This window comes from Diorhabda sublineata, chromosome 11 (assembly GCF_026230105.1).
Source record: "Diorhabda sublineata isolate icDioSubl1.1 chromosome 11, icDioSubl1.1, whole genome shotgun sequence".
Taxonomy (NCBI): Eukaryota; Metazoa; Arthropoda; class Insecta; order Coleoptera; family Chrysomelidae; genus Diorhabda; species Diorhabda sublineata.
Window position 1 is genome coordinate 10,967,928 of NC_079484.1, and position 25,861 is coordinate 10,993,788.

General features: G+C 31.6%; 1 protein-coding gene across 1 annotated transcript in view; it reads left to right on the forward strand.

Moving 5' to 3' along the window:
• Positions 1–25,861, forward strand: part of LOC130450272 (serine/threonine-protein kinase SIK2-like) — a 140,024-nt gene that overhangs the window by 35,852 nt on the left and 78,311 nt on the right. Inside the window, exon 3 of the mRNA XM_056788588.1 lies at positions 13,879–13,942. Within this exon, the coding sequence (XP_056644566.1) occupies positions 13,879–13,942 (64 nt within the window). The remainder of the gene's footprint in view (positions 1–13,878; positions 13,943–25,861) is intronic.

The window sequence follows — 25,861 nt, forward strand, 5'->3', positions numbered from 1 at the left end:
GTTGGGAAAAAATTTACGACCTTTTAACTTTTTTTCAATTGAGGAAAGAGATGATAGTCGGACGGAGCCAAATTTGGTGAATAAGGGGGGTGTTCTAGTAATTCAAACCATAAATCACGAATTTTTTGCATGGCAATATGAGATTTCTTTGCAAGAGCGTTGTTCTGCAAAAAGAAAACACCTTTGAATAGCTTTCCGCGTCTTTTCTCTTCAACTTTTTCCCTTAGAGTGGTCAGTAATGTTGAATAGTAATCCCCAAAAGTAATATCCAAAAAATTATGATTACTCCTTGGCAATCCCAAAAAACTGAAGTATGAACTTGTCCAGGAGATTTTTTGACACGAAACTTCTTAGGTCTTGAAGAACCAGATTGTCACCATTCCATCGATTGCTGCTTTGTTTCTGGAGCAATTTTTTTCATGTCCAAATTGACGTGAACTATATGATGAACACGTTCGTATTAAATATTCAGTGCTTCAGATATCCGTTTTAGCCCAATTTGACGGTCTGATAAAATCATGTCATGAACTGCATCGATATTTTCGGGGACTGACACAGACACACTGACACACTGGCCTTCCCGATCGGTCATCATTTTCAAAAATTCAAAAATTCAAAAAATTTCTAAAATTTACCTCTTTTGAAGCTTGCAGTCCAATTTTTCAGGGTCGCATACGAAGGACATTGATCACCAAGGGTATTAAGCATATCTTCGTAAATCTGCTTACCTTTTAACCCTTTTAAATACAAATACTTGATGATGGATCGATACTCCTATTTTTCCATTTTCACAATTTTGGTGGACATCTTTTATCTTTTAATTTATAGCGTCACTCTGGTTTACTTTTTTGACGTCAAACTTTACACTGACACTTCTAATAAGTTATTGTTCGTTGCTATGGTAACGCAATATTTTGTTTATGCTTGGAACTGGTCTATGCTAACTAGATATCAATACATCCTCGTATTATTAGTCTCCTAAAATTCCAGTTGAAACATTTATTTTTTGTGGATATTGAGCCTTCAGGTCTTCATTGCCTACGACCATTATATTATAGAGGAAAGATTGTGTTCACGAAATAATGAAAAACTTAAATTCATATCCTTTGAATAATTTTCGTTGATATTTTCATATTCCAGTAAGATATTTTCGGAATTGTAATTTAAATTACCGTTAAGTATTTCGTTTCAAAATATTCCGATAACAACTCCCCGCTTTTTTTCTGATACTGATCGATTCTTATAAGTAGGTTACTCAAAGGGTATAGCAGAAATCAATGAAACTTGAAGTTATTATAATTTTTCGAGACATTCTAGTCAAATTTATACTACTAGTAGTTGAAATCTATTTATCTATATACCTATTTCGTAAAATTGTTCCCAATATTTTATACGTGTTTCTATATTGGAAGCTATATTACAATGCATTAACTTGTATATATATATATATATATATATATATATATATATATATATAACGATTTCCTCTACAAATAGATAGACTCATAATCCTCTGACTGATTGATGACTCCATGAGGATAAAAAGAATTATGTATGTCATTTTACGTTTGATATCGAGCAAAATATCTAAATTGTATCTTTGTTAGGTATGTATATAATCCTACGGTTTTTTCCACGATGTATTCTTTCTGAATCTCCTTATAACGTTGTAAAAATGTGCTAACATTCAGATGTTAGGTCCAGTTGCACAACTCCTTTCTCACCTACAAAATGAGATTAAAGCCAGAGCTCGAAATATAATTTTTCGCAAAAACCAGAAATAAATGAGACTGACATGTGAGCTGAAGTTTGCAATGTTGATCAAGTATAAGGGTAGTTGTATTTGTTACGAGGGCTGCTACTAAGTTTTGAGATATGGTAACCCTAATGTGAAAATTATGAAAAATAATGTTCGAAATAATCAGTAAAACCACTTTCAGGAGAAAAATCATTCTCTACCTCGACAATGAGCACATCAGCTCAAACAAAAACGTTTTTGAACAATCATAATGAAAAAAATGCTTCGAAAATTGGTTTAAACATGCAAAAGTGTATTGATCTTAATGGAGAATGTTTTGTAAAACAATAAAACCATTTCTTATTATAAATACTAAATATCTATCTCAAAACTTAAGTTGCAACCCTCGTATTCATGAATATATGAAATAGGCAACTCAAAAGGAATAGTAATATATAAAAAAACGGAGAAACAAGAAATATTAAGTTCCCTTAATGGAACAACAGTACAAATGGAGGGCAATAAACCAAAGTCAAGTACTGCAACGAAAAATTGGAAAATATACAAATAAATACAACGCATGGACTAATTCAAATATTAGTATGATGGATAACAAAAAGTGTATGTATTTTGGAACAGAAATGCGAAAAAAAACAAACATCATTTTTCTACAAATGGATAAATGATTAAATGTACCTTTCTGAATATTTAATTTCATTATATTAAAGATACCTACATTACAAATTTACTTCAAAATAGCTAACTAGTAGAAATTCAACTTAATTTTTTGAAAAATGGTTAATACCTTTTATAAATAAAAAATCAGAAACTAATTTTACCGTAGGTTTCAGCTAGATTCGACCATGAATAAAAAAGGTTTTAATTTCATTTCAAAAACAATTTTCAAACTGCTTTTATGAGATGGTTTTTTATACTTATACTCTTTAGGATCAATTATAAAATGCAAGACCTGCAACACTGTTACGGCGAAACCAAGACCAGAATATGCAAGACAAAGACCAAGATCACATATAAGGCTGCAAGACTAAGACCATTACTAAGTCTGTCTTCGCCTTGCATTTGCTCATAAATACTTCCACAGGAAAATGCGAACCCTTGAGTCGTAAACTATGTTACTACATGTTTTTTTGTATCAACATCTTGATACCATTAGAAACATAATTTCTGAAAGCATTTAACAAAAAAACTTGTAAAGACTCAAAACAATATCTCTCAAATTAAAAGTCTATCATTTTCTATCATTTATTGAAATACAGCTCAAGTCTTCATTCAATTTTTTTCGTCGTCAAGTTTTTTGTGTCTATTGTTGAAATTTGGTGCTATGGGGTTACGAGGTTTACGACTTAAGCCGAAAATATGTGTTTTGAACCATCTATTCATTTTCTATTCAAAAAAGTTATTATTTCAACTCTATTGCAGAATTTCGCTATACTATACTAAGATTATTAGTGGGTATGCATCAAAAATATATGAAAGTTTTCGTGGCAACATTTATTTAAAAGGCCTTAGTAAATAGCTTTGTTATTAATATTATAATCTTATTTTGTCAACGTCAATTCTGATAAAATAATTAGATTAACGAAGATGCGTGAAATAACAGTTTTACAAATGATTGTGTACGGAGATAAAACTCGAATACAACAGGAAGTAACTCACTTATATAATGAGAAATTTCCTGATTTACTGTCTATTTTCCATAGAATAATTTGTAAAGTAGAGAAACAATATCTGGTTATTAAAGGTTATTAAAGGCAGATAAAAAAGCAGCTGCTAATGCACCGGGCGATGAAGTCAAAGTAGATGTTATGTTTGAAAAACCCACATACATCGAGTAGGTAGGCATCAACAAAATAAAATACCTAAACAGGAGCTCTTGGTAGAAAATTTTGAAATTAGAATTAATTTTTGTGAACGAATACTGGATATGCTCAATAACAATAACATTCAATTAGGAAACGTTGATTTCAGATGAGGGCATTTGACTGTAATGTTGATCAGCAAAATTGCCGCTACTGGACAACGGAAAATCCTCACGGGATACGAGAACAACCAAGAGCGTCGTCAGCTTATGACTAAGGGGGGGCAATGGGGCAATATTATGGAGGATAAAAACCAGTCGAGAGCATGAAGCTTTACACTTTAGAAGTCTTTGCTTCGATGATTGTAATAAGAACGGTTCTAATATCAATGTATAAAACTTTCAAACACAGTAATAATTATTTATTTTAACAAAAATAATATTTAATTTAAATATAACCTGCGGAGATTTTTTTCAAAACCACTTTATCATTAATATCATTCAGGTTTTTATTTATTATAGCTCTGTGTACACTCATCATGGCCAGACCATTAAGGCGATCTTCTGCCATGATGCTTCTTAACTTTGTCTTCTGAGGCTGCTAAAAGATCGCTCTACTGTACAGGTCGTGCATGGTAAAACGATCAAAATTTTCAATGTTTTTTCCGTTACGGAAAAGAAGGAATTCGTTTCTGTTAGGACATCAACAACTATTATATTTATTGGATTAAGCCTATCGTGCCACAATTGCAGCCAAAGCTCGATTTCATTCATTCATAATTGAATCCAAGTATGGTATTAGTAAAGACCTGGTAGATGATTACTTCTATGACGTTGTTTCCCCTTAATACGCGGTATCGATGTAATATTCTCCTCCAGTCTGACTTTCTCTGTAACAACAGCAGCTTCATTTATAATTTCGTCTGTGACTTTTTCCGGATTTTCACTGTGGTTTTTAATTAAAAGTAAACGTGCTCCGAGGCTTTGATCACGTCCAAACCTACAGATTCTGAATATTTCAATACTTTCTACAATATACAGTAAATCTTAATTTGTCATGCGATGCGGAATTTATTAATAAGTAGGGAAGTCAATTGTTCGCACGGCCTTAGGACTTTGGTCGCTTTGCGGCTAGCTACATTTGATCTCTAGGGGGAAGGGCAATTGCCACCCTGCCCCCCCTTGGCGACGCCCTTAAGAAGAACACATGCAATACCTTTGCTAGCTTTCTTCTCCAATGGGTAAATTTGGAACTATTTCAAAAAAATATCCACCACTTTTAGCAAATTTTAGTGCTGATCCAGAAAACTCTTCAGTTCCAGTGAATACGATAAGGTTTCAGCAATATGGAGCACTTCACTATCGCAATTTTCAGCAGTACTTCATTAAAATTTTTTTCAATCGGTGGATAGACAGACAAAGGATCGATAAATTGGTTAGTCTTACATTATTATTTTTTCTATGAGGATATGTTAAGGGCATTCTACACAAAACTTTTGGATTTAAGTGACTTAGAAGAATCAATAACGTTTGCGATTAGGTCGATCTAATCTAATCGACCTAATCGCAAACGTTATTGATTCTTCTAAGTCACTTAAATCCAAAAGTTTTGTGTAGAATGCCCTTAACATATCCTCATAGAAAAAATAATAATGTAAGACTAACCAATTTATCGATCCTTTGTCTGTCTATCCACCGATTGAAAAAAATTTTAATGAAGTATATATATATATATATATATATTGTTATGGTATGAATATATTCAAAATAAATTATTAAATAATAATAAGATATAAATAAAGCAATAAGTTCAGCTCTGTTATTCGGTTATTTAGAGCAGTTTATCACAATAAAATAAATAACATTCTTTATATTAAGTTTTGGCCAACACTATATTCTAAATTATTATTTAATTTTGACAAATCCTGTATAATCAAAGAATTTAATCCATAAATTGACAGATAAAAACAGGAGCACCAACATCAAAAATTTGTGTGACATACCAACATAAATTTTAAGGTTATAAATGATAAATATAAAAATTTTGACAACTGCAATGATAAAATTAATAACATAGGAATGAAATAAATACAACAAAGAAATTATAGAATAATATTATTTGAATAAAGTCACAATAATTTTAAAATTTAGAAATGACAATTTAGTAACTAACTTTTAAAATAAATATCATTGGTTAAAAAAAAAAAAAGTTTGTTTAAAAAAAAAAGGAATGAAGAAAAAAAATCAACAATGAGAAAAAATTTTTTTTGGCAAGAGAAAAAAGAGTAAAATAATTTTAATTGAAATTTAAAAAAATTAAAATCTTGATAAAAAAGGCATAAAATATTCAAAGGATTGATAATTAATAATTGTATAAGTGTAGTCATAAGAAATTAGTGAAAACAATTAAATAAAGTGAAATAAGTGAGAATACTCACAAAGGGACAATTTCCAAGATAAAGAAGTTGTGAAAAGGAAAAGAACAGGAGTGGAACTACAGCGGAGTATCTGTTTATTCTGCAAGGCCGTAACAATTTCCAATTAAAAAAAAAAAATTAAAAAATACAACATAACAAACACTTAAGGTACTGTTCTATTAAGTTTAAGTATTTGTTTTAGTATATAATATTTGAGTTCACATTTCCATATAATTTAGTTTTATGAATGTAATTACGAGTATGAATGAATGAATGAATGTTTGTAAAATAAAATAATTGTAATAGCTAGTTAAGAAATTGTATATTTTGAATATTTTATTCATTATAAAGAACAGACCCGGTCTTAAAACTATTATCATCTGACCTTATAACCATAACAATTTATCGCAATAAAATTTTTTAATTTGACCTCACAATATAATACCCTGAGAATAAAAAAAATAATAATAACATAATAAAATAAAGAAATTCAAATAATTATTAATGGCGCCCAAATTAAAATCTGATTTTATTTAAAATAAAATTTATAAAAATAAACATTACACACTATTAATACCATAACAATATATATGTATCAATTTTCGTGACATCATAAATAATATAGTTGAGTAATACAAAACAACCCTCATCACAGCGGCGTATCATTATCAATTACTTATTATTACTACGAACTCTAACCTCAATTACTACAAATTGTCTGTATTTCATATTTCTGTCAGTTTTATAGATTGTCAACTTTTACCTCATTAAGGTATCATCATCAATTATTTATTATTTAATTATTATTAATGTGACTATAATGAATCATAAATATATTTATTTAATATTATAATTATTATTGTATAAGTTGAGAACTAATATATAAAGAAGCCTGTAAAACTAATATTTGGTTCATTTGATTTAATATTCGTCTAGTATGCCAGTCGGATTAGTGTAACCAATTCTAACTTTAAATTATTAAATCCTCAGTTTGCTGAATAAATTGTTTTTTCAAAGTTGGTGAAATGAGTTATTTAATTATATCACTGAAAACCCATAAAATTGAGTTAGAAAGACACGTTCCAATCGATCTATTAGAAAGTAGTTACATAATTTTGCCCAATGTATGAAAAATATTTTCCGTATGCAATGGAATGTACCGCATTGGGAGCCGCAATCACTTTGAACCAAAAGCGCTTCCGAACAAACTTTTGTAGGACTTATTAACAACAGATCTGGGAAAAATGTCTTGTTTCTTTGTTAGGCCGACAACTTTTCAGAAAACCCTCGTATATTAGCATATTTATATAAGAATCGTTGACTCAAAAAATACATATGAAATAGCTATCAGTTGTATCTGTTAAGCTAATGGATAAAACGTGTATCAATATGAAACTATCAAGGAATCATTTCACGAGTAAATTTCAGTCCATCGATTTCAGGAAAATTTTATCAGTTAAAGCTATTAGAGTAGATATAGTGGACCATTCCAAAAGTTTTCTATCTATCGATTTTATTATTGTGCAACTATAATGCAACTGTGACTTTTTTAGAAAACATATTGGTTTGTACTACACCGTCTGAAGTCCGTAACGAATTCATTATATTAATATGGTTTCGATAAAACATTTATGTATCACTGATATTGTGTGTATTCTAATTAAATTTCTAATAAATTGTATTTTCAAAAGAGCGTAACTTTAATTAAATAAATATTTATTATTAACGAATTATAAATATCTCAACCATCATATTCTCAATTTTATTCAGAAGGAGCTACTCACTTGCAGAAACAAGATAGAAAGAGAAATGCTTTATTGTCAAAAAATTGTTACAATTTTTTGACAAATACTTGTAAAAACTAAAAAACAAACATAAAAATAACTAAAGATACAAATGAAATAAAATTTCAATATACAGAAGAAAACCGCAATGAGAAGCAAAATTATATGTAATACTAGTAGGTAATAATTAGTATATAAGACCATAGCAAAATTAAACCAATATGCAGCATTCCCGGAATTAAATATTATTATTAGAATAGAAGTCTTTTACATTGTAGAAGGCACTTTCCAGTAAATATGCCCTCAAATTATTACGGAATGCGGGAAAAGTTGATATCGATTTGATTTCAATTGGCAAGTGATTGTGCATTTTTTTGCATTGTAAAATATTGAGCCCTCAACTAATTCTGAAAGTGGAGCAGGTAGGTAAACGTTGTGCTCCGCGTTTCTAAATGGATAGCCGAGCAACGACAACATAAATGTTAATTTCATTTGATTCGAATCTCACACCGGAATAGAGGAAAATGAAAGTAAAATGGATTAGGAAAGAATACATACAATAAAGAGCGATCAATAAAGAGTAACTATATAGTACATTTTTTTTTATTAATCGGGTTAAAACGTTCTTCGCCGTCTTCCGATTCCCAGTTTCCATTTTTCTCGATCTTCCCAAAGATCTTCTTCCAATCCTCTCTCTCGAATATCCTCGATACCATCTCTCCAACTTAATCTTGGTCTTCCTCTCTTTCTTCTTCCTTGTGGTGCCCAATTTAAAATTTGTTTGGGTATGCGGTTTTCAGGCATTCTTTGGACATGTCCGTACCATCTTAACTGATTCACCCTAATGTCTTCCATAATCGTGTGTTGCACCTTCATGATCTCCCTGATTCTGTCGTTTCTTATTTTTTCCAGTCTTGATATTCCTGCCGCGCGTCTCCAATAATCCATTTCTGTGGCTTCAAGCATTTTGACTGTTTTTTCTTTTAGAGGCCAGACTTCGCTACTATATGTTGTTATACTTTTTATTATGCTACTGTATATTCGATGTTTGTTTTCCTTGGATATTTGTTTGTCCCACAATACACTATTTAGTTGTCTTATTGCTTGTCTTCCTTGGTTATTTCTTTGTGCTATTGCTTCATCTAATCTTCCATCATTAGTGATGATCATGCCTAGGTATTTGTATTTTGTACAATGACTTATTTTTTGTTGTGTTTCTTCAAGTATTAAATTTTGTTGTTCTCCTCCAATACACATATATTCCGTTTTACTAAAATTTACTTCTAGACCCCATTTCCTGTATTCCTCTACTAGCTTTCTTGTCATATATTCTAAGTCTTCGTAGTCCTGTGCCAAGATTATTTGGTCATCTGCAAAACACAGGGTATATAGTGTGGAATCGATTAGTGGAATGCCCATGTTCTTACATTTCCTTTTCCAGTGTGCTAGTGCGTGTTCCAGGTATATCTTGAAGAGTGTGGGCGACAGACAGCATCCTTGTTTTAACCCCTCATTGATGGAGAATCCTTTTGAGACCTTGTTTCCTATTTTTACTTGTGATTTACTGTTTTCATAAAGCTTTTGTACTGCTTTTATTAAGGCCGCATTTATATTTGTTCTTTCCAAGGCATCCCATAGTTTTGTTTGCGGTACGCTGTCATATGCTTTTTTAAGGTCAACATACAAAAGGAGGAGTTCTTGATTTTTGGCGGTTTTCTTATCAATTATTTGCGAAATCGTAAATAAATGATCAATAGTCGACCTCCCCGCTCTGAAGCCTGCCTGTTCTTCTGCCTCCATGTTGCAATATTCCTGTTGGATTTTATTTTTTATGATTTTTCCATAAATTCTGGATATTGTACACAGCACTGTAAGTCCCCGGTAGTTGTCGCAATTTTCTCTGTCCCCTTTTTATATACGGTAGTCATATAAGATGTTTTCCACTCTTGGGGTAGCGCTTCACCATTTATACACTTCTGGAAAAGCATTTGCAGATGAGAAAAAAGTTTTTCAGTGCCATTTTTAATTAACTCTGGTGCTATTTGACCCGGGCTTGGAGATTTTCGATTATTTAGTGACTGACAAACGTCTTTTACTTCTTTAATTGTAATTCTAAGCGAAGATGTGATGATATTTATATTGTTCTGTTTTTGATTTTTGAACTCTGGTCTTGTTTCTGTAAACAATTTAGAGAAGTACTCATCCCATTTTTCTAATGTTATTGGCGATATAAGATTATTTGATCTATCTTCTCGAAGAAATTTTAAGGTTTTCCAACTTTCTGTGTTTCTGCTGCCTCCTAGGTAGGTGTTTATTTGAGTGCAGGTCTTTTCCCATGTTTCGTTTTTCTTTTTTGTTATAGCTTTTCTTACTTTTGTCTGTGCTTCTTTGAAATTTCTTTTATCATTATCATTTTTCGTGCATAGAAACTTAGAGAACTTTACTTTCTTATCGTTTATGAGATCCTCAATTTCCTTGTCCCACCTTACGTTCTTGGTCTTCTAGTGTTATCGGATCTTCCCAGTGCTTCTTCCGCTGCAGCAATCATGCTTCTTTTAATAAAGCTGTAGTGTTGTTCCGGATTGTCAAAATTTTCCTGTACCAGTTTTCCATCTAGACGTTTTTGATATAAGTTCTTTACACTTTCCTCTTGTAAGCTATTTAGATTGAATCTATTAATTTTTATTTCAAATGCTTTTTCTTGTTGCTGTTTTTCTATTTTATTTATCTGCATGAAAGGTAAAATTTTTGTTCTAAGTAAGAAGTGGTCGCTGCCACAGTTTGCCCCTCTTTGTACTTTAACATCCTGTATTCTAATTTTTGTGTTTTGTCTCATTATTATATAGCCTATAATAGATCTTAAGTCCCGTGTATGCTGTACCCATGTGTATTTATGTATCATTTTGTGTTGGAAGAAGCCATTCAGTATTTTTAATGTATTTTGTTGGCATAATGTAATAAGTCTGTTTCCATTATCATTTGTTACTTCTTCCCCGAATCTTCCTACTATCTGATCGTCTATTTTCTTGCCTGTTCTTGCATTTAGGTCTCCTAGGATAATTACCTCTCTTGAAAATGAACCAACTACCACTTTCACAGAAGAAGCTACATCAAGAAGACCCAAAGAAACTTATGAACTACCTGAAATACTGCGAACTAATTAATAAAATTTAGATTGTAACCCCGTATTAAACCTCAATTACTCGCCAATAACCCTGCGTGGTTAATGCCATGTGGGAAATAGACTTTTTAATATACAAACTAGCCAAGTTACGTAACTTTTTCCATAGATTCGTTTTTTATCGATTTATTCCGAAAATCACTTTTCAGCACAAGCTGAACTTATTGGGTTGTGTGAATGAAAAAGTTTTTACTTGAGTTTTTTTATCAGGATAAATTTTTATTAACAGCTGTAAGTACCAGTGTTTACCGGAAACTAAGTGAATAACCTTGCTTGAAAATCAGTATAAAGCAGAACCAGCAAAAATATGTGCAATTATTGTTGGCTTTGCGATTACATTCGATAGAATAGATACAATGCGGTCTATATGTATGGAATAAATTCAATTTTAGCGTTATTATTTACTATGTGAATAAAACCTGAAGCAGGTCGATTTTTATTCTTAAATTGACAATTTAAATTTTAAATAATAAAGGGGATCGTATGGCAAATTGTTGAAAAGAGATTTTAGTCCTTAGTTCAGTTTTTTCAAATTTGGTGCAATCATAACTGTGAAAATTAATTTTTAAGATGTGAAATTTTGATAATTTTTCCATCACAAAACTTAACGTAGAATGAAAATAATAATGTCGCATATATTTAGAATTACTTTTCAATGTACTTTACATTTAAATGAAATGTTCAAAATAACCACCATTAACTTCTCGACACAAACCGATGCAATTTAAGAATTCTTGTACAACATTTTGTATGACCTCAGGGGTGCTCAACACGTTTAGCAGCCTACAGTTAGCAAAATTGTAAAAAAGTTTCGTGAAATTGAATTGAATTGAAAAACCAGGAAAAAATATGCAATTTACTGATTAAAAAAAGTTAGATGTACTTCTAGAGATTGAGGAAATCCGTATAAGACAACTCTCTATTTTGAGAGTTTCGCATGAAGAAATATACCTTCCTCACAAAGTTGAGTGGGTTCAGGAGTTAAAGGAAAATGACCTTCATAAAAAGCAAGAATTATGTGAATTGATGATGGACAGAATGAACGCCGCTGATGATGTTTATCTAGATTTCTTGATTAACTTCTTTGTGCCTAAATTACAAAGACTTTTTCGTCCAAATCATCCAAATGAGATAGATCGATCTATTTACTACCTACAAGACGGAGCTCTACCGCATTTTGAACATACAGTTAGAAATTATTTCAACGAGGTTTTTCCCATTAAGTGGATTGGAAGATGTAGAACGATCGAATGGCCGTTTATTTAAAATCAAATATAAAGTATCTTTCAATATAGACCAGAAAATATTGCTGATTTGAAAGTAAGGATAACGGAAGAAAGTAACAAAATAACCCCTGAGGTCATACAAAATGTTGTACGAGAATTCCAATATCGCCTTGGCTCTTGTCAAGAATTGAATGGTGGTCATTTTGAACTCGGAACATTAAATTAAATTTTAGAGTACATCGAAAAATACATTCTAAATATTATTCGACATTCTTATCTTCTTCATTCTACGTAATGTTTTGTGATAGAGACATTATCAAAATTTTACGTTAAAAAATTATCTTTCTCTGTTATGATTGCACCAAGTTTAAAAAAATTTATATCGCTCAACAGAAATTTTCGAGGAGGTGCTTATAATTCAAAGCGGGCGCTGAAGGGATTTTCATATTGTAAATTGTCAATTTAAGAATAAAAATCGACCTGATTCAGGGGCGTTTTCCTGATGGATACTTGTCTGCAATTGCTCCTTTTATATTATCAAGCAATGATTCGTACTACTTTTCTATTATTTTATACGTTTTTATAGAAAGTCGATGAACACAATCCCATGACTACTCCAAAAATAGTCGCTATTACTTCTTCCGCCGAGGCAGCTCATCACAATCCACTGTTTTAAATGTTTTTCCATTTCAGGAGTGTGGGATATCATCTACAGTTATGAATCTATCCAAAAATTCCGGCTCATTCTACTTAAAGAGTCAATAATGTTCATTTGAATGGTCTATTGGTATAAAGGGGGCAAACGCTTCAGTATGTGGCAAATGCGTTTTTTTGTTATGATGATAGCCCCTTCAGTGTCTCAAACCTTAAGTAAAAGGTCTTTCACTACCATTTAGTGACATTTTTCGATGATATCGCTGATTGTCGTAGTTTTTCACCATCCCAAACACTCGTCGTGAATCAAGTTGATACACGGTTACGTTTTAATTTAGATGCTTAAAATTTTCCGGTCGTGAATGATCGTGTAGAGTCTCCGCTCCCAATAAATGTTTAATAACATCTCGATAATCAGTTTTTCCATTACGATTGTCAAATAGAAACTAATATTCCAAAATGGCTGAAATTTTAATGGGAATCTTGCAACGCGTGCGCGAATATATCTCAACTTATATTGAAGTCGTCTGAAAGGAGAAAACCAATAAGTACAACATTATACGGAAAATGACACAATTTGGTTATAATACTGACGAAAATATTAATGAAATTAGAGAATCAAACATACCTTACATTATATTCAAATAAATTATTAATAGCATGCCTATTGGAAATACATCCTAATCAGTTATAGGAATTAACTCGTCTGGACCTTCACTTGTATTTCTAATTGTTCTTTTGTTAATTGCAGCTTTAAATAAATTATTTTCGCTCTGTACTTATCAAAAATCTTTCTATCCGAATAACTCTCGACCATTGATAAATTTTATAACAATTTTCTCAAGCTTGTTGCTTATAGGCAACAGTTCCCAAGCAACAAGTTTTCGAAATCTGTTATAAAATTTTTTCGAACAATTATCAATGTCCTTGATTTATCACTTCTGAGAAGTTATGATATCTTCAAGTTGAAATCAGAAACGTTTCAAACATCCCTCTCATATGGGAGAAAACGATGGTATCTGTACAGGAATGGAATTCATATGATTTTTTCATTTACAGGTAATGGAAACAAAAAACATGATCTACTTGGTTTCGGAATATGCCAGTCAAGGAGAAATTTTTGGTGAGTGGAATTTGTATTGATTATATTATTAAAGTTTTAGAAATAATTTACTTCGTTTGAAAGTAAAATAACAAATTATCTATCATAACAAAAAACTGAAATTAGATGTATAACTTCATAAGCATCGAAATCATAACTGTTTATTTAGTCTACTTATTAAAATTATTTGCGTTTTTTCATATGTTGTTGTACATATTGGCAACTTGGTGCCAACTATATACAAAGGAGGATATTGTGATAAACGATAAGAATGTTCCACTATTATTAAAATAGTGATTTTTCCAATTAAATAAACATCGAAATTTCCAAAAATTAAACAATGAATTTATTCACTTAAAGATCAATGTGCGACATCGTGATTGTACTCTAATTTTATGATCTCGTATTTGTGATTAAGTCCATTTGATGTTTAATTATTCCCATCGCCGCTTATTCGAGATAAACTGATAAAATGGTTCATTGTAAACAAACTTAATGACGCTATAACTCCCTACAAATGTAGTGGAGCCCTGTGCCAATATTTAAATTGTACTGACCGATTTAAAGTACTTCCCGAATCATAGAATTTTATTGACCAGTGTGTGTATATATTTCAGTTAATTAAATGTATTTCATATTTTTTATATACAGAACAACTAGTGTACTTCTTAAAAAGATTGGGGTTAACAAAAACACTAGTAACAATTTTGTTTCATTTCAAGTGAGTAACCGATAATTTTCTTCACGATCGTAAAGTATAAAAATATTCATTTGAACTTGCACAAAACAATTCGTTGGTTATATTTTTATTGCTCTATATTAATTAGTATTCATACTCATTGAAATCTCACATCAAAGTGAGAAAAAAGGAAAATTTGGAATATTTTTCAAAACGGGTTCTTTTTTAGAGGTGTACCAAGAAGGATCGGAGGTTGAGGTTTGGATCATTGACGAATTTGATCAAGCAATTGAAGAAACTATTTGATTTCCTGAATGTATTCTTTTTGTAAACAGTTTTTAGTTACTTGTTGTAAAAAATCAAGGCAACGGGGCTGATCCTAGGGCGTCGGCCGCCCATGTGCAAAGATTAAGTGTACGCCCTTTTGAGAATGTTTTATATTCTCACTGCTACATAATGACATAAAATTTGGAAACCAAAAGTTTATTTTTTAGCAAGTTTTTATCAAGAGACAAAAAAATATAATAAATATAACCTACGAAATGAATATTTTATAATTAGCAATACAAAACAACAGTATTCAATCAGAAAATACGATCAAATAACAAATTAAACAAAAATCTTGTGAATCGAAAAGTATGTAACTCAGTCCTTCTACAAAGTCTACTTATACCTAATGATTAACTTTTCTTCTGGTTTTCTGGAAAACAAATTTGTCAAGAAGATCGGTGAAATTAATTTTTACAGAGAATTACAAATACCCTATACAAGTTAGTGATTTGCATTTTTTATTTACGCTTTGAATCAATCACTTTCATATTCTGCGTGACTCAAGCCTCTGCCACGCTCGAAATTCTGCATCTGATATATTTTTTTATAGGCAACTTTTAGTTTTAGTTTTTATGATTTGAATACAGCAAATATCATGATAGTTTCTCTTCAGACAAAGAGAACTCGTTAAATTTCTTATATGTACTGCATTGTTAAACGTTGTTCCGACAGTAAACAATTCACTTGCCGCTTGGAATAGAATAATGTATATCAGTGTTGCAAAATACCGTTAAGTTATCCCAGTGGTGGGCAACGTTGCGCCCTGCGGGCCAGCTTTGGCTCACGTGAAACTCTAATACAGAAATATCTAATTATATATACGTTTGTATGTGTTATGGTTGTGGGATGTATATATTCATATTCCTTAACAAATTGTTGCCATTTGTTTCTTATCCCAGTTTTCTTCGTAGCCTCTATCAATTTTATTGTTTTTTCTCTTAAAATTTTTGGCAATTATGTTTTCCCAATATTCTTTGGTCGTATTGCTTTCCTCTTTTCCTTTTCTATTCTTGTCCAAATCCATTTCGAAGGTCTGTGGCGACCATGTCATGTGGCTTCGGATTCAAAAATACAAATTACAATCTTACACCACTTTTCTCGTCCTTTGACTGGATTCTCCAAATAATTTCTTCAATAAAACAACAATCCGTCGACCCCATAATAACCGATGCCTGACTCAAGCAAGTCCAAGTCACATTCTTTTTAATCTTCTTAGTGCAATTAACTTAATCTTCTCCGATATACTTGCACGTTTCAGGGAAAACAAACATATCTACATCCCTTAACCTTCCACACGGTGTCATGACAAGAGATTTTTTTTCTTTTTTATCCGTTATATTATATTGCAAGCAGCGAATTTTAGCTCGGCGATAGCGAACCAGTATACTGGCGCTCATACCTTCGAGACAAATGGAGACAAAGAGAATATAGAACCTATAATTACAAAAATAGAGAATCAACAGATTATATCGGTTGGATATGTTGGTAGAATGGAGAACAAAAGGTGTCCAAACTATGTAAGCTGTTGGTTTTCCATATTTTTATTTATACGGAAGTACCGAGTTTACACTACGATGTAGGAGGACTGATCGACATAATTATTTATACACGTTAATTTTATTCCCAGTAAATTAATGGCCGCATTCACTTCTCTATTTCCATCACTCTGTATTTCGACGGCAAACTAAATAGTGGGCATAAACACATTCAAAGACTCCAACAATTTCCATATTTCTGCATCCTAGTTGTACTTGTTCTACTTTTGTTTCTACTTCTTTCAATCTGGTCAATTTAGACATTCGAAGTTACATAAATTCCCATCAAGCTGAAAATTAGTAAAATTGTTTAAAATACAATTGAACTTAGAATTTGAATGTTCCCCATCATTTACGTTTATGGAAAAAATTTTATTCAAGGTCACAGGTAAGTTCTAGCTGTTTTCAACGAAACGGTGAGTTTTATCATAAAAATAACTTAGACGAAAACTGTAAATCATATAATTATCTACAAAAAAGGTATCAATACGTATTTAATGGTTCCACCAATATATTTTTTAGACGACGCCATCTGAAAGTTGTTAATTCTGTATTCATTTACATACCGAAAGTTGCGTTTTTAGTGTTTCATGTAGTGAAAGTCACTGTTCTGTACTGCAAAACACTTTCGGGACGCTCTGGAGTAGACCTTCTGATGTTAAAAAGGAATGGTGGGTGGGCTTCTACCACCGTAGCGGAAGCTAATCTATATAAGCATATAGATGACTCAATAACAAACAAAATTGAAATTCTAACAGAATACTTTCTTCCACCACAAATACGAATCAATCAACATATAGAAATCACAAACACATCTACAGAGATTCCGTCAACATCTAGTAGAGATATACATATTCCATCTGCATCCAATCCAATAAATATTAATAATTGTTCTGGAAGTACAATCAACATTACTTTTTGCAAATAATTAATAAATTAATATTGACATTGCAAATATCATTAAGTACATTATATTGATCAATAAATAAAATGTTTATAATTCTCTATTATTTATTTTCTTTCCTCAGTGTAATTGGAAAAGTTTTGGAACTTATGCAAAATCTAAAAAATGTTGTGTATGCCGCGGCTGGAATACTACTTTTTTGGTCTCGTCCAACAAAGTAGCACTTTCAGTCCTGGCATACAAATAACTATTCAGTAGTAAACTTTTATTACAACAAAAATGAACCGATATTTGTTGTGAGAATTTGTAAGAAATTTCTGTCGACTGGTAGAAACTGTCATAAGCTCATCAAATAAATTATCAATTGACGAAAATGTTGCTAAAGTTCGACGATGTTGCTCTGCAGCTTTGGTATTTCTCGTGCAATCATTATAGCCATTAAATACGACAGTTTTTTTATGAAAAAACTCACCGTTTTGCTGAAAACTACGAGATCTCATTTTTTACCTTTGACCTTGATCAAAATTTTTACCATACTCGGAAATGATGGGGAACTTTCAAATTTTATTTTCAATTGTATTTTATACAATTTTACTGATTTTCAGCTTGTTGGGAATTTATGTAACTTCACTCTTATTTTTTGGTCTAATTTGACCGGACTATTTCAATACAACAATATAATTAACTCTAAACTCCTCTCCCTTTTTAGTCGTGTAATCCTTGGATTTAACGTAACCAATATAATTTGTTTTGAGTTAAACTAATATGTCAAAATCTTCATTTATAATTTATAAAAAACAAAGGCTGTTCTAATGCTCTGATCATGCAAAAAAATTGTTAATACATGTAATAGAACTGAGCCCCTTATTTTATTCGTTTAGCTCGAAACACCAGATTACGGATACGAGGACTAGATCTATTAAACTTCGTCATTTTACCTTCCAAATAAAGGGATTATTAATTACGCTGAACCTACAGGATTTTATAGAAATCTTTCGGACAAAAAATTTCCCAAATTTGATTAATAATGCAAAGTTCATCTAGTCCTTATTTGGCACAACTTAGCTGTTAACAGATGTACTCGAAAACAAAATTTCGTAAACCGAAATATAGAACTTCAGTAACCAAAAACAACTTTCTACTAAATTCTGATATAACAACAAAGGTCACATTGATAAATAATGCTTAATCATTTTTTTTATTTCACCTTAATTGATAATATATGATGCTAGAAAGAAATGTAATTCTTAATTAAGGTTGTTTTTTTTATTCTTATAAAAAAATTGTCAGTTTTCACTTCGGCCCGCCTACGAAAAATTAACCGTAATCTGACCCTCGCTACACTAAAAGTTGCCCACCCGTGGCTTATAATATTACGACGCCTACGCACGACCTTAACGATTTGACGTCACAGTCTGGTTAGAATAGTTGGAGTACGTAGATGATAATCGACAGACAAAGGGAAATGTCGTAGCCCTGGGCCCCAGTGACTCGAAACAAGGACGATACGCCGGTACTAAATATTATGGAAGTAGATAATATTAATCACTTTATGAAAAACCATATTCACTCAAGGATGTAAAATCAATTTGATAATGTAGTCTAGATAAAATTTACTATTTTTCCGCACAAATTTAAACGTGATCTACTTTAGAGATAGCATACACCTTACTTGGTTAAATTTTCTAATTCTAATTCGTTCGGAGCAGTACTACAAAAATATTAAACAAGATAGGAGTAGTCATTGAAACATTTTTTGTTTCAGAGAAAATTTCTGGTTGAAAAGATGGCCAAAAATACGGTCCAACAATGAATGAAACAATATAGATATACACTACAGGTTAAACGGGTTAATTCACAACTTTAAAAAACTATTTATTAACATAAAATATAAATAAAAAAGTGGCTTCAATAATCTGACTACTGTTCTCGTTGGATGTCAAAACTTTATAGAACAATCTGTCCTAGTTTATGCTCTCTTATCCCTCTGTAAGCATTGTAGGTAAAGGATGTTCAAAAATCTGGAAGACCAGGACCAAGCGATGATCCAAAGTTAGATATTTTGCTGTCATTAGAATACGAGTAAAATATTGGGTAACAGAATTTAAACGTACGACCTTCGAAGACCAGCATCGGAATGGTCGACCAAAAGAGGTGACGATACCAGAAATCCACAAAGGGTACTGGCCATAGTTCAACTTTTTGGAAAGAAATATCATTTTTAGACGTATCAACGTTTTGTTTAAGTAGTACAGTAAATCGACATAATTCTCCAGCGCCCTCAATAATTATGTGCTCAAGGAAAAAATTATTGGTCTTTATTTCTTTTGCGAGAATTTAACAGATGCGCGATATTTGGAACATATTCGTATACCAATGCTTCTAATTGCCCGATTCACATACAAAGGAAAACCTTATCTAGTTATCTACAAATGATTGAACCATATAATACAGCTACCAATTTTTTGGTATTGATATTATCAAATCGAAAGCATATTACAGGAAATTTGAAACCGTTTCACTCCATACCCGTCCTAACCTCTCAATTTTTCCAAGGATTGCCGATCACTCCGTAGTATCTAAGCTGGGTAAAGTAACGTCTCTAACTCTAAGAAATCAGTTGAGAAGATAGCTGGAGGCTATCTCTCTGTTGTGAAACACAGAAACTTAGTAGTCCAAAACATATTCTACTCATCTCATAGATTAAATGCGCCTGACGGAAGGTTAAATACTAATGCTATTGTAATCTATAATTAATTATATTTATAGTCGTTACGTCACATCAATACAAAAATAAGGATAAGTAATTTGATAAGTTAATGGAGTTTGAAGCGTTTAAGGGATATATGGAATCGCTTTGGTAAGACGTTGAGGACGGTCAGCCTACAATAAATCTTAACGACTACAATAGTAAGTAGAAGTTAAATAGGTAGATTTATGATTCTTCACAGTCACATTAATATAAGACAGAAATTAGGTAAACCGAGACGATACGTTAATGGAGCATAAAATAAGAAACATATTGTATAACTGAATATATGGTTAACAGATCTTGAATGGTTCCCATCAGTATTGGCGAGATAATCAACGTTTTCAAATTAATACACTATGACAATTCCCGTTATTTGTTTACTTTATAAGAGTGCATGTTTATATTTTGTCGGTGAGTGCGAGAAGTTGAAAGTTCCAAGTACCGGCTGATTGGTTTGTTCTTTTTGAACTGTGAATTATTCCTCCGGTATTTGAAGATTAATGTTTAGTCCCAGTGTAATGACAGATTGTCTTTACTGTTTGTACCAAGACATCTTTTTGTGAAGAAAATTTAGACTACAATCTGATAAAATATGGACTAACCTAACCAGCATCTGGCAATAGAAAGCATTCAGGGCGGCCTCGAAAAACCAAAATCCCTGAAGATAAACGTATTGTAACGTTTCTATTTACCCTCTTTCTATTCGTGAGGTGAATTATTAAACACTGTCTCTCACGTTCTTAATTCATTTATACACTATAAAATACACTTAACTTAATAATTTACTTATAAATATCACCTAAATAATTTCTTCGATTACTTTTACTAATTCGTTATTTTTACTTCGACTATTTATTTAAAACTAAACTTACTGCGCTACATAAACTTATTTATACTCCATAAAGAGAATTCTTCAAAGTTTTAGAACAAAAAGGAACACAAGAAATAAATAAATAGACTTTCTTAGAAATTATTTCAAAGAAATATATTAATGGTACCGTGCGAATTCGCCGAATTTTAAAATTCCATTATAGCTGGACAGGGTCGACCTAAGGACCAATTTCGCGAGCTTGTTCGTAACAATATTGATTGATTATTAGTACACGTGACCGACGACCTACAAGCCCAGAGATAAGAGCTCAGATCAATAAATCTAGGGATCTGCCTAAGAAAACCTAAGATTAAGAAAATTGAGAGGCTGCAATGGGCTGAAGAACACAAAAATTGGACGCATGAAGGGTAAGAGAAAGTTTTATATGTAATGAAGAGGCAAAGTTTGAGTGTTATGGGTCTAAGAGAAGAGTGTAGAATTATTTAAAACACGACAGAAACGCGGTGATGATTTGGGGGTGTTTTGGACAAGGGTCGACGGAAATGTAGTATATTATTGCTAGTGCTTGATCGATAAAAAATATATCTTTCAGCATGACAACGATACCAAGAATTCGTCTGAGCTGTGCAGAAGGTATTTGAGAGAATTGAAAAGGAAGAATGTACTGAAATTAATTATTTGGCCAACACAGTCGCCCGAACTTAACCCGATAGTTGTTGTGAGACAAATTAGACAGAGAAGTCAGAAGGCAGAGTCCTACTTCGATTTCACATCTTTGGAATATCCTGATAAACGAATGGAACCAAATATTTGTCGAAATTGTTACAGAGAGTGCCAAAATTGTGCATCGAAATAATGAAAGTGAAAGGGGGTTACATCGATGATTGAAAAATTTAAATATTCAATAATAACGTACTGTAGTGTATCCCGCAAACTGCTCCCTCTCTTCGACAATCTGATGTAACCTCCCCTACCAATTTCTTGTTCGACCTGTCTTTTCTTCTAATTCCCTCTTCCTCCATTTGTACTCGCTTGGCAATTCTGTTTTTATTCATTCTGCGCACATCTCCCAATCGCTTGAATCTTTGGGCTCTGGCTATTTGCTTAATATTAGGCTCGTTATATATTCCTTTCAGCTCGGCATTTGTTCTTGTTTTCCACGATTCATCTTCAAATTATAGGGTGGGCGAAAATTTTTTACCGATAGTGTACATTAAAGTGATTAAGTAAATAAAGTAAATTGATAAATAGTAGTTCAACTGTTAAAGTAAAATATTTTTTCAAATCTTACTGTAGAAAACATACGACAGGAAAAAATCTATGAAATTCCTATCTCTCACAATTTTGAAACGACAAAAAATCCATTATTATCCAATTTAGCAATTGACACCATATATTGTTGCTTAGAATATTGTCCTAATTCAAAGGCAGTTGAAAATACTTGATTTTGTAAGTAACTAAAGAGAATGAGAAAAATAAAAATTATTTGGTACTTAGTATTCCAGCCCATACTTTAATCTTCTGTTGAAATCAAATGTAAGATTCTCTTGTTATGTGACTAGTATAAGGTTTACGTTTCCATTAATATAAAAAATAAGTTAATCAGAAAAAATTCCTTTTTTTTTAAATTTGAACGACTTTGATCATAACATTTCAGTATTGTGTAAGCAAATTTTTGGACAAAATTTCCTTTATACGAATGGAATGGAATTCCTTAACTCTTTAACCAATTCAGTCACAGTAGTAGGAATAAAAATTACACTTCGTTATTTTAGTCATCATAATAGAGGTAATAAAGATAAGCGTTGTGGAATTCTGGCAAAACAATAACAAAGTATTCTCTTAAATATATATTCCGATTATTGAAATTATGGCCATTAATATAAAATAAAAGATTATATATATAATATGAAAAAATTAAAAATTACTTACATTAATCAACTGATAATTATGGTACGCAATTTTTAAATAAAATAGTAAATTTATATGGATCAAAAAACAACTTTCTTTCAACAAAAGGATAAGGTTTATTCTATGTTGTTGACTTCTTTTGTTTTTGTAATTGTAATCTTTTTAAAGGTTACGAGAGACGCTGATTTCATAGAATTAGTTTTCTCAAAATCTAGAAGATTTATATTTATTAATACACTGATCATCTCGAGCAATCTATGTTATTTCAGGCTTATTTCTAGTTATTTTGTTGTTAATACTTTGGCAGATTCATTATCTATATATGTAATAACATTGATAAACTGCTTGTGAACATTTGTAAGTAAGTATAATTTGCTGTCAATATGTGAGTTGTAATGCCATAGTGATTATAAACCATGTGTCAATTTATTAGTTGATGTTCTGTCTTTGATTTTAATGAGAATAGAATGGATTTTGAGGTATTGTTTGCTAGAAACTTTATATTATGACGACAACACCATATCCTAATATTATTGAAGTTGTTAGTTGTTTTTCTGGTAATCTATTTTTAACTTTCAATGAATAACATTACTCAAAGTGAAGTGGTCATTGCTGCAATCGTAGCCATATTAATATTTCATTTTCACTTTGGTGAAGATATGAATTTTGGTAATTAAGTAATATTGGTAATATTCACCATACAGAATTTTTGAAACCAAATATATATATTATATAATTATTATAATAACAGAAAAAAAAGATCTAATATTGACCAAATTACAAAAATATTACGAATTAAAATTTATAAAATCTTATCAGGCGTGCGATATTTAAAACTCGCCCTGTTTGTTGTCAAAATAAAGCTACGCATGGACATAAAAATGAGAAAGAAATATTTTTACTTTTCTTTTAACTGACGAGAAATGGCACCAGTCAAAAAAATCGCATTTACTGCTACATCGGTGTTTTTTAAAAGTAATTTTCTTAGTTTATGCACTGTTAAAATTATTTCATCAGAAAATGGTATGAATTAATAACGTCAAATTAATTCTCAAGCAGACCCAGCTGTTCCCTATCTCACCGCAACTGATAAAATCGATACATGGACAAATCCAACAGATATTGAGTTAAGTTAACCATCTCGACGATTATCCCAGAAACTGATGAACTGCAGTTTCCGCGTAGACAGTCTGTAAAGACTCCTAAACTACAAAAACCATTTTATCGCCATAAAAAAAGTATACAGAAATTTAAATGCAACATAAAAAAGACTCTAGATCAGCATATTTTATAGACTATAAATTCTTATGAGACATTTTACACTTTCTCTTTTTAACCCATACATAACACCTCTTGTAAGTAGACACTTTTAAAAATTGTACAACTAAAGGTACGAAGGTTGCTCCTTAAGTTTTAAGATGGACAAATAAAAACAAATATTTTTTCCATTCCGATTGAGGTACCTCCAAAACATATAATTCAAACGCATTAACCGCTTCTTCAGGTGTTGAAAAACGTTTACCTCAGAATTTAGTTGTTATCTGCGGGAATAAGAAGAAATCATTGAGTGCCAAACAAGGACTTTACGGCGGATGACCCATCAATTCAATGACTGTTTTTATTTGAACTGATGAGTGAGAGCACGCATTGTCGGAGTGGATAATAATTCGTGTTCTGCGATTGGTTTCCCTGTTTTCGAACATTTCTGGCAAACAAATGCTAGTGTACCATTCAGACAAGACCGTTCTACGTTGCTCTGATGGATTGTTATTTAATTTCGGGTTCTTATGCACAAGTCCATGATTCGTCGCCTATCACGATATTGTACACATCTTTGGAAGCATCGCTTTTGAATTTTTTCATCATATTGAAAGTATACGAGTGGAGCGGATGCTCAATTATACCTTTATCTCACGGTATGACGATCTAGCAATATCAGTTTACGTACAGAATCTATGTTGTCTGGCACAACAGCCGATTTTGGATGACCTTCGCGAAATTAACCCTGCAGCGAAGTGGAACCACGATTGAATTCGGAAAACCAGCAAACCACGGTGATTGGAGATGGTTTTTCATCACCAAAAGTCTAATCCACGTCAAAAGATAGAAAACCATCGCACAAAAATGTTCGCGATTCAATTTTTTGACCAAGATGAATGTTTCAAGTATTTGTAAACAACTCAAATAGCACTAGTATGACAACACGTTCTGAATACTGAATATTAAAAATGTCAAATAATAGAAATGTCAGATTTGAAATATTCACATCAGTATTGCCATATGTTAAAACTTATGTAGCAATCCTCGTGGTTATGAGCCAATTTTTTATCAGAAGTATTAAAAAGACATTCGGAAAAGCTTTATTCTAATCTAGAATATAATTGTGATAATTTTAATAAGCTCAAGTTAAACAAGATTGTGTAAACTTGAAGTGTGAAAAAAGAGAAACAAGATCCCGGTAAGATATTTACTTACCCTAAAGTAAAAGTGAATAGTTTCTACTACTACAGAATCGAGGAGCCATAACATTACTAGTACCTTTGTGAGTATATTCCTTATTCGGGTAAAATAATACAGTCCACTAATTCAATACACAGCAGCCGTACAGGCATCAAAATGTTTTCGATAACCTAACCTAACTTACACTTATATGAGACGAATTCATGTAATATTTGTTCCAAAAACTTTACGTATTCGAGATATATTTCTACCGCATATTAAATACTGTGCGACCAAATCCCTAGAACCAGGAAAATAAAAATCTTGAATGCCACTTGTGTGTGCCGGTTTCATCTTTTATAGATAGTTAAGTTGTAGACTGCATAAAACTTGCAACAGACAGTATATAAATTGCTGATTAATTATGAATAATAGGAAAGGTATATTATTATTGATTATTGACCTTTTCTGAGTCTTTGAATATAGTGTTATGTCGTCCTTCAAGAGTATAAAAATGAATCTGCCCTTTATATGTTTATTTCGATGCTGCAGACAAAA